This window comes from Caenorhabditis briggsae, assembly GCF_000004555.2.
Source record: "Caenorhabditis briggsae complete genome, chrI, whole genome shotgun sequence".
NCBI lineage: Eukaryota > Metazoa > Nematoda > Chromadorea > Rhabditida > Rhabditidae > Caenorhabditis > Caenorhabditis briggsae.
The window spans coordinates 11,928,871-11,939,003 of NC_013489.2; the positions used below are offsets into that span (position 1 = coordinate 11,928,871).

General features: G+C 35.7%; 2 protein-coding genes and 2 non-coding genes across 4 annotated transcripts in view; 3 read left to right on the forward strand and 1 right to left on the reverse strand.

Moving 5' to 3' along the window:
• Positions 1-5,690: 5,690 nt before the first annotated feature.
• On the forward strand, positions 5,691-7,264 carry CBG23838 (the record flags this gene model as incomplete). Its single annotated transcript, XM_002647891.1, has 3 exons — positions 5,691-5,813; positions 6,784-6,862; positions 7,251-7,264. 3 exons carry the CDS (start codon positions 5,691-5,693, stop codon positions 7,262-7,264), a joined length of 216 nt encoding a protein of 71 aa, XP_002647937.1.
• On the forward strand, positions 5,722-5,793 carry CBG28582. The gene has a single exon. It is a non-coding gene (tRNA).
• CBG28965 lies at positions 6,781-6,852 on the reverse strand. Its single transcript has one exon. It is a non-coding gene (tRNA).
• Positions 7,265-8,846: 1,582 nt separating the features above from the next.
• The window catches only part of CBG23839, a gene marked incomplete at both ends in the record, with an annotated part of 6,670 nt that continues 5,383 nt past the window's right edge, over positions 8,847-10,133 (forward strand). The window contains 4 exons of the mRNA XM_045241309.1: positions 8,847-8,941; positions 8,997-9,176; positions 9,471-9,584; positions 9,717-10,052. Coding sequence (XP_045091180.1) covers positions 8,847-8,941; positions 8,997-9,176; positions 9,471-9,584; positions 9,717-10,052 — 725 coding nt within the window. The remainder of the gene's footprint in view (positions 8,942-8,996; positions 9,177-9,470; positions 9,585-9,716; positions 10,053-10,133) is intronic.

The following is a 10,133-nucleotide window of genomic DNA, read 5'->3' on the forward strand; positions in this document are numbered from 1 at the left end:
TGATGAGGTGGAGGTGTTGGCAGAGAAATTAGAATTGGAAACGTGGAAACTAACCTAACAATCAACATAATTTCTGATGTTCTTTTAAACTACACTACAGGAGATTTTAGTGGATGTCTGAAATTTTTTAATTCACATTTTGAAGACGTTCCTTCACATTCGGTTTTATGAAAAAGCGTATCTTTCTTTCACTGATGGAGGAAAAAAAAATTGAAATGAATGTGTTTTTTTTTTTCATTTATTTTGATAAATTAACAAGATCAAACCAAATATACTCTATCCAAATATAATATTTTTCTATCCAAACGTAATTTGCCGAAAAATTGTAGCAAATGTGGGATTTTGGAGAAAAAACATTTAGAAAAATTTAGAAAAAATTCGAAAATTCGAAAGTTCGAAAATTCAAAACTCAATAAAATGAGAAAACTTGGCTTTTTGATTTTGATTTTTTCAAAAACCTAGATTCTTCTAAAAGTCAATAAACTCCAGAACTAAAAATGTGAAAAATTTTCAAGTTTTCAGAATTCTCACTAGTCAGATTGATAAGATTATAACCGGAAATGTTAATTCTTTTACAAAAATGACTGAGAATTAAAAAAATGAAAAAAAAACCTTCCAGACTACGAACTACATTTGTCCAGTCACTCTCGCCGGAAAATCCCCCAAGATTCTTCAGGCATTCCAATGCTTAATGTACAAACACACACTAACATTCCCCCTCCTCATTCATTTTCTCCTCTTTTGGCGGCTCATTTAAAATGTTCCGTGAAGCGTTAATGTAGCTGATTCATGAGCACCATAGGCATTCATTATTAGCTTTGTTATTATAACTCAACATAGTTTTTCAGAAGGACGAAGGTTTCCCGAATATTCTTTTTTTTACCCCTATAATCACGTTTGAAAAGTCCTATCCAAAAAAAGAGGATGGCAAGGGGGTCTGACTAAACTAACAATTAGCGATTTCCGTTCGGAGGGGAGGGCGAATCTAGACGCTTAGTTTTCCCAATTCTTCTTTTTCCTACTTTTTGTATTTGAAAAATCATTGAGAATCTAGTTCAAAAAAGTTCCAGTCGGTCTGCCGACAGCTCTGGGTCGGCAAGGTGTACATGAGAGCAAGGACATGTCACCTATCCCAGGTTCCCCGCCCCCCCCCCCCCCGCGGGAGGCAACGACAAGGAAAAGTTGATAAGCGATGCTTAATTAGCTCAACTGGTAAGAGAGTTGCCTAGTAATAAAAAGGGGTTAGGTTCGATTCCTCGTGGATCTCAATATTTTTTCATTTTTTTCTAGGCATAATATCAGCTATAAGGAAACATTGGGGTGCCAAATTAAAAAAAAAAAAGATAAAATTCCGAAAAACGGCATATTATTTACAAAGTTCATTGTATTTGGTGCATATAAGAAGTTCATTTCCCTAGAAACCCTTTTTTTCCTATTTTCCAGGTAGAACATTCAAATTACCCCCAAACCACCTGTAACGCGAAATCTGTTAGCTCAGCTGTCCCCCATTGCAAATCCCTCCTATTTACTGGTCACTCTTCCCCTACAAATTGTCTCTTTTGTGGTGGTCAGCGACTCCAAAAAGAAGGAAAGGGAGGTGCAAATTGCATTCACAATTCTTTTCTTCCTTTCTCTTCTCCTCATTTTTCCGTATTGGTTATTATTAGGATTTGTGTATATGTCTAAATTTGCAACTTTTGCAGAAGGATTTCAAACGTTTTAGGATTTTTCCGTTTTCTTTCAATACTCAGATAATGCACTTCCGCGCCAACCTTCCACCCTCGCGCCGTTCTATTTTTCCTCCTTCAAGTATTTCATCGCCGCCGGCGCCCTTCGTTGCCTGTTTGGTTCAGTGGTAGCGCTCCTGTTTATCAATCTAGAGGTCCCGGGTTCAATTCCCAACTCCTCTAATTTTCTTTTTGCTTCTTTTTCCACTACTCCTATACAAGTTTCTTTGCCAAAATCTTCGAAAAAGTCACATTTTCCTACTTCCTGCACATTTATTTGTCATCGGATACCTCCCGAATCGCATAATATGGATTCTTGAGAGCTCCTCCAGAGCCAAAACTAAAAAGAAAAAGAAAAGAAATTCAAAACCCCTCCTTTTCTTTTGTTCTTTCCCATGGCATATCCAATTTTTTGGCTACTGGGACGGCGGATAAAAATCAGATATCTGTAACTTTTGTTTTAGTTTTATTTTCGTGAAATTGATATGTTTTAATCTGGGAATCTTCTGGAGAACTTTAAAGAGTTTGAAGGGGCGGAGAGGGTGGGACTTTTCTGGTTCAGACTATATTTTTCTAAGAATCTCCGAATACCAAAAAATTGTTTCGAATTTTTAAAGTTTCCAAATTTTGGAACACTTCGAAAATTCAAAAAGTCGCAACATTAATATTTCAAAAGTTCAGAAATTCTAAAAATTGTATAAATTCGGAATTTAGGAATTCAGAAAATTTTCTGAACTTTCTAGCTTTTGAATTTTTGACTTTTGAATTTTTTTTTTTGAAATTTCCGTAAATTTTCTTAAACTCCGAACATTCAAAGATTTCAAAAAATTCAAAAATTCTGAAATTCAAGAAATCGAAAATTCAAAAAAATCAAAAACCGAAAAATCAAAAAAGTGAATTTTGTAAAGTTTTTGATTTTTTTTCTCGAATTTCTGAATTTTACAATTTTCGAATTTCCCTGAATTCTGAATTTTTGAAATTTTGAACTTTTGAAAACTTATGAACATTTGAAATTATTTAAAAAATGGAAATCAGGAGTTTGTGAATTTTCAAATTTTTCCGAATTTTCGATTTTCAGAAATTCAGAAATTCAGAAATTCTAAAATTCTGAAATTCTGAAACTAACACAATAAAAAATTGAGTTTCCAATTTTCAAAATATTAGTATTCAAAAAAGTGTCAATTTTCCGAACGTATTTTCTAGAAAAATTTCAGCTGCTCTAGCCTTTTATCTGTTCTCCTTTATTTTGGAAAGTTGATAAAAGAATTTCCGAAATTTCTGAAAATCTAGAGATATCAGGATTTCAAATTGAAACATCTGCCAAAATATCTAGATTCCCAAGTTTCAGAATTCAAAATATCATGGCATTTCCAACTTTCTGAAATTCATGAATTTGTGAAAATACAGGTTTTGTATGGCCGAAGCTCTAAATCTCAAAATTTCCAGCATTTCCAATCCCAAAACTTTCAAAACTTTCCTTCTTTTTGAACCACTTCTTCACACCTCCTCCTTCCCTCTTTTCCTGTGTTCTGTTCGCTTAAAAATGTATGTTTCTTCCTCTATTCTCTCTATTTTCTGACCTATACACTGCTTAGCATCCAAAACGAGAAGACAGGTGCTCTTTAGTTTTTCTCCCTTCTTTTAAATTTCGCAACTTTTCTTTCTATTGTTCTTCTTTTTGCATTTTCTAAAACTTTTTGTCCCTCAAAAACCTTCTTTTTTCCACTTAATTCCAAAAAACCCTCGTCATCATTGAAAGCTTTTTTATCGTTTACCCTGCCGGAGGGCATAGGTGAAACTTCAAGTTCCTCCCCCCAAAAAAATGGAAAAACAAAAAAGCAAAAAAAGCGGACCAAGTTTCTCCAAATATCAAGTTTCCCCCCAAGAAATTTGATATTTTCATCGTTTTTAATGTGTTTTTTTTCACATTTTTTCTCATTTTTTCAGAAAGTGTTGGTAGTAGTTTTTTGCCATATATGGAAATTCAAAACGAGTTGTCACAAGGCGTTTATAATGTCATGACATGGCTAAATAAACACTTAAAAAACTATTGAAAGGGGCGGGGAACCGAACGTTTTACCTTTTGACTGTCAGTCGGAGGTGTTAGCCACTGCGCCATGTGGCGGCGACAGGCGGCCGCCGGTGAGCCGCCGATACTTCGTTAGATGAGCTCTAACTTGTCCGGAACATAGGATTCAGGGGTTTTCGAATATGCAGATTTCAGAAATCACGTGAATTTTCAAAAACTGTCTAATATTTCAGAAAATTCCACTGAAACTCTGCTAGTCTCCATAAAAGCTCTAATTATCCTAAAAATTAATTTCCTGGGTTTTCGAGTATGCAACAATCAAAAATCGTGCTAGGAAACTTCTAGAAATTTCAAAATTTTTCAAAATTTCTCCCTTCTACCAGTTTTATTTAGTTCTCACGGTGCTTTGTGATGTGTAGGGGGAGGTTTGTTTGGTTTCTATCTTCTTATTTTTCCAATTTTGTCACTTATTCGAAATTTCAAGTTTCTTTTACTATTCCGAATATTCCGATTTAGTACATTTGAGTATTTTTCTAGTTTTTAAAAAATATATTAAAAATTGGTCCAAAATGGGTCCAAAAAATCAGGTCCGTGTGAAAATGAGTCAGAACAACTAGGAAGTTTAAGGGAACTAGAAGATAGATGTATGTCCAGGAAAACAAGAAACATCTCTTAACTTTTAATATAAATTTTTTTCAAAGTCGTCCTCTCGTGGGCCGCCCGTCGACCGCCAATGAGCCGGCCAACGACGCCCGGCCACCACAACCCAATAAAAACATCCCTGAAAGCTGGTACCTGTGGTTTTTCATGTTGTGGTTTTGAAAAATCACATGAAATTGCATATTTTTAAACTGTACAACCAAAAAAATTACTGAATATTCCAAAAAAAGAATTTTCTTGAAATCCGGTCATATTTATACTCATTCCAGAGCTCATATAAAGCCTAATTCAAAATTCTAACTTTTTTGAAAATCGGTTAATAACCAATCTAGATATGATAGTTTTAAAGTTGAACCCTGTTTTAAAGATGCATCTACGGTAAATACTCTAATGGAGGGCAACTCATGTTGAACCCCTATATCTCGGCTCCTGTAAAACATTTTTAAAAGTGATCAACTGATAAAATGTTTATCATAATATCAAAAATATTTTATCAATTGACCACTTATTGGGAAGTTCCACAGCAACCGAGATATATGAGCTCAAAGTTGCCGGGTTGGGTAACTTTCTATTAGAGACTGAACTCTGCTTTAAAGGCGCATTGGGTCATTGCTCATCTCTTGCGAACGTGCCAAAAGTTAACCTGACGTCACCCCAACCCTATACCCAATTCCACTAAAATTTGCTCACTCGACAAATTTCTCTTTTTTGATGTACTTCTTCTTTTGGTTTTCCCCTTTTACTTCCAATAATAAACTCATCTTTCCGCTTCATCTCACTTTCATATCCTCACTTCTCATCCAATATTCTTCCCCTCACCCCTTTCTCTTTTTATTTTGAGTAAAAAAGTTTTTGTTTCAAAATCCTATTCTTGGCTTTCAAATTTTTTGAGTCAAAAATCAAAAAAAAACCAAAAAAAACGAGAGTGAGGCGAAAAAAAAACGCTAATTTTGTAATGCAAATCGCATTTCAAGCCACCAACACCACAATGCCTTTTGTCTCTCGGCACAAATAACATGCCGTTTTTTGGAATTCTTCCTTATTTTTCCGGGAATTTGGCATTCTAGTCGCTTTCAATCGTTCCTAATATGTCACGTTATCCCTAGAAAAAAAAAGAAAAAAAAGATTTGAGCCACTTAGGAATCGAACCCAACCCCATTTTGTTACTAGGCAAACTTCTTACCAGTTGAGCTAAATGCGCATCGCTTATCAATTTTCCCTTGTCGCCTTCCCGCGCAGCGGCCACCTGGAACAGGTGACCTTTCCTCACTCTCATGTACGCCTTGCCAAACGAGAGCTGTCGGCAGCAGCGTGGCGCAGTGGAAGCGTGCTGGGCCCATAACCCAGAGGTCGGTGGATCGAAACCACTCGCTGCTAGAACCTTTTTTCGCTTTTTTGTAAGTGGGTCAGATTTCTTTTTGAGGTCTTTTGGAACACCTTTAACACATCAGGTACCATCTGGAACTTGTACTTCCACCTTTTTGACCACCCCGCGGGGTGCCAATGACGCCTTGTTGACACACACAAAACATACAATTCTATTCTTTTCGAAGCACTTCCGGACGCTATTTTGAATGGATGGTGAGGGGAGGAGAAGCATTTCAAAGAGAACTAGCAAAGTTTGACTTCCAGAAAAAATACCGCTCTAGAACTTTCTAACCTTCTATTTCTCATTTTCTTTGAGTTTTCGAAATCCAGGAATTTAAGAATATTAGAAATGTTGTACTTTCGAATTTTTGATTTTTTGAATTTTTTAAATTTTCGAACTTTTGAAACTTTGGAATTTCTGAATTTCTGAATCCTATTAAAAAGTGGATATCGATTTTCTTATCCTAGCTTTTCTCAGTCTTACATTTTCCAAAATCCCAAATCCCAAAAAAACCGATTCCCTAATTTTTAAAGGTGGTCCATTTAGTGAACTCTAACCACTTCCACCCACCAGAATCCTATTTACCCCTTTTCCCCCAGACGATTTGACGTTTTAAGTGAAAATATGAGGAAACAATGGGGGTTTACCGTTTACGCATCACTTCATTCTTCTCTTTTTAGCAACTTTTTCTCTCTAAAACCTCTCAAATTTTTACCTTTTTCCTCTAAATTAGTCTACTGCCCACTTTTTGAGGAGAAAGCCTTTATTAGTATTGTTAGTCTCATATTCATAGCCAAAAAAGGGGATAAAACTCCTTCAAGTGTTTTTCTTTTTCGTAGAATTTCTATTTCTCTGACTTGCTTCTGGTTTCCTTCATCATCCAATTAGGTTTTTTCTACCTTTTATTGTGTTAGTTATGCCTCAAAGGATCTCAAAAACGTTCCAAAAACGTCCCTAGTGTCCCTGTCCTATTTACAAAAAACGCAATAAGTTTCTAGCAGCGAGTGGTTTCGATCCACCGACCTCTGGGTTATGGGCCCAGCACGCTTCCACTGCGCCACGCTGCTACCGATGTCTGTGAGTCGAGAGGGCGTACAAGACAGTGAGGACAGGCGGCACCCTTGGAGTGTGGAAATGAACTGGTCGAAGAGAGGAACATTTATAGATTTAGGGGGTTGCTGTAATGGTGCAAAAGTGGCTCAGGTGGTAACAGGTGGAATTCCATGCGAACACTTATTGGTTCGATTCCACACATGTCGAAATCTTTTTTGCTTTTTGTGTTTTCCCTGAATATTGTGTTATGATGCCCTTCAAGAGTCCCAAGTGTTCATTTTCTCTAATCTAATTTACTATTCTTCCAACAACTAGCTCCTTTCTTTTTTTCTCTATCTCTCTAATTCTCCTCATCTCTCACCATTACGCATATTTCCTGTTTTCTTTTTTTCAGCACTTTTTATTTTTCCAGTTGACGCTTCATAGAACCCAATTTTGAGCTAAATCAACTTTGACACTTTTTTTTGGGAAAAATTGATTCCCAAAATGAGAAGTGATGTTTTAGGTCGGTCCAAAAGAATTCAAAAACTTAGTGAACACAAAAAAAAGTTTTTGAGCCCTGGGGGCAGAAAAAAAGAAGATGCTAGACTTCTTTTTTCTACAAGAACAGCTCCCAGAGCAGTGAAAATGCTCCAGAAAAAAAATGAGCAAGAGGAGCAAAAGTTTTTGGTTTTATTTTTTTTCTGGCTTGGTTTAGAAGATCTGGTGGTGGGTGTCAATTCTGTTTGATGGGAGATTGTTTTGAGATGACGTGCAGTTCTTTTTTGGTGTTCGAAGTTTTGAAAATCTGCTTTCTTGAAGATTTTTGTTCAATTTTCCAAATTCCAGGAAATTCTGGAAAATCTGAAATTCTGAATTTTTGAATTTAGAATTTTAGAATTTTCTGAAATTTTTCTGCTTTCTGAATTTCTGAATATCCTAATAATTCCGATTTTCTAGTTTTTCAATTTTTTGAATTTTGAGTTTTTGCAGTTTTGACATTTCAGAAATTGGAAACTTCAAAATTTGAAATTCTGGAATTTTCAAAAAATTTTCAATTTTGTTTTCAGAAAATATCGTTTTCTGGGAAATGTCGAATTTTAGAATTTTGTTTCGATATTTCTCAATTTTCATTTTCCAAAATTCTGAATTTTGGAATTCCGGAGTTTTGCAGTTTTTTTTTTGTTTCTCAGATTCTCAAAGTTTGGGATTTCCAAACTTTCAAAAAACCTTCTTCAGTTTCAATTTTAAAGGTGGGGGGACAGGAGATTTTTCGTAGTTTTTTTGTAGCTAGAGTATGCATTCTACCGTGACGGTGTACAACGCTAAATGTCACTCTGCGTATAGCTGTCGTCCTCGCCTTTATGTATGCAATCGGGCGTGCGCTTTCTCTTTGCCCGCGTGGCTCAGTCGGTAGCGGCGCCGCACCCTCAATCAACGCCCTCACAAGTTCAACTCCTCGAGGGGCATCTTTGAACGGAATTTCGAGAACATTATTTTTTTCATGTCCCCCCACCTTTAAGATTTTTTTTCCTTAATTTCTAAATTTCCGAATTCAGAGATTTTCTGTTAAAACTTAAAACCCCCGTTTATCTAATCCAATTCCCCTTGCCAACCCCCCCCCCCCCATTCGACCACCCATTTATCCCTTTTTTTGTCCCAAAAAGAACAAAAAAAGCTTAGTTTTAGGAGCACAAAAGAGCATCAAAAAAAAGAATAGGGGGCGGGGAAGGGACGCATTATCTTGATGCTTAAGTTAATACTTTTTTCTTGTCCCTTATTCCATTTTCCCCCATTTTTTGTTTTTTTTGCTGGATTAGGCTCTAGTTTTTTTCTAGAGGCATTTTTATATAATCGATTTTCCTGTTTTCCTATTTTTGAGCAATTTCTCTTTGAAATTTATAAGTTTTTCTGAAAAAAATATTTCTCATAATTCTTTTTGTCTAATTATTCCGAAAAGTCTCAAATTCCAGAACTTCCTAAATGATCTTATTTGTCTGAAAATTGTGCTGAAAATTGGCTGATAATGATGTCGACATCGTCGTCGATGCTTCCGACGACACCGATCGGAAAACAACAAGTGATTGATATGAAAGCAGGAGCGATTCTTAGAGATAATGCGAGGTGAATAATTTTTGAAATTCCGAATTTATGAAATTCAAAATTCATTAATTTTCAGAAAAAGAAGTGGTCAATTCTACGGCTGTCCACTTACCGTAGTCCTCACACTTATCATTTCAATCAAATGCTTCTTCATCGTAGCTTGGATATACCGAGAGTACGGTAATTTCGATTTCCGGTGTACGGCATGGAATGGGCAGATTGCTGATAGCATGTACAGATCAAGACGGTGGACATTGTGAGTTGTTTTCTGTAGTTCTACCGTAATCCCTTAGAAATTGTAAAATATTAGATTTTTCTTTTACTGTAGTTTCAAACAATTTCCATAATGGTACTCTAGTCTACCGTAATCCGTTCAAAATTTTTAAAATTCTAAATCTGGCTCTCTAGACGGATTACTGTAGCTTTCTACAAGTCAGCTAGAACTAGACAAGAAATATGAAATGAGAAAATTATGGTACTGTAGACAATTCGAAAATTTTTAAAATAAAGGAAATTCTCTAAAATACTTTTGAAATCTCAAAAATTGAAGAACCTACTCAATGGATGATGAAAAAAGCAAAAAGGACAAAGAAATGACGGATTATGACTATGCTGGGGAACAGGATGCTTTACCGGACACACGAAAAAAGAGAATGGTTCATTAGTGAGTCCCTAAAGTTCTAAAATTCATGAATTCGAAAATTCCGAAAATTAAAAAATTCTGAAATTCTAAAGTTTCAAGATTTTAAAATTCTTAAATTTTCTAAATTTTAAATTTTAAAAAATCAATTTTCAGCGAAAAATCTGACCCCCGAAAATTCTCAAAAACTCCCGAAAATGATGACGATGATGATAACGCGAAAACCGATGTGATCAACAAAGAAAAGAAGAAAAAGAAGCCGTTATACGGTAGATCAACGTCCACTTCCACTGATTTACATCCTCCAAAAATTGATCCTCGTTTGGATTTCGGACCACTTCCACCGAATTTTCAACGCCGAATTGACAGTAATCATATTCCTGATATCAGTGATAATGATAATGGAGATGATGATCTACCAATGACTACAATGGTTACTTTAACCAATACTCAAATCATTCCGTTATCTGGAGAAGAAAGTGGAGTTGTTAAGTGAGTCTTGGGAGGGTTTGGGGCACTTGTAGTTTATAGTCTTTGTAGTCAGTGTAGTTCTCTTTTCAGCATACTTGGGAA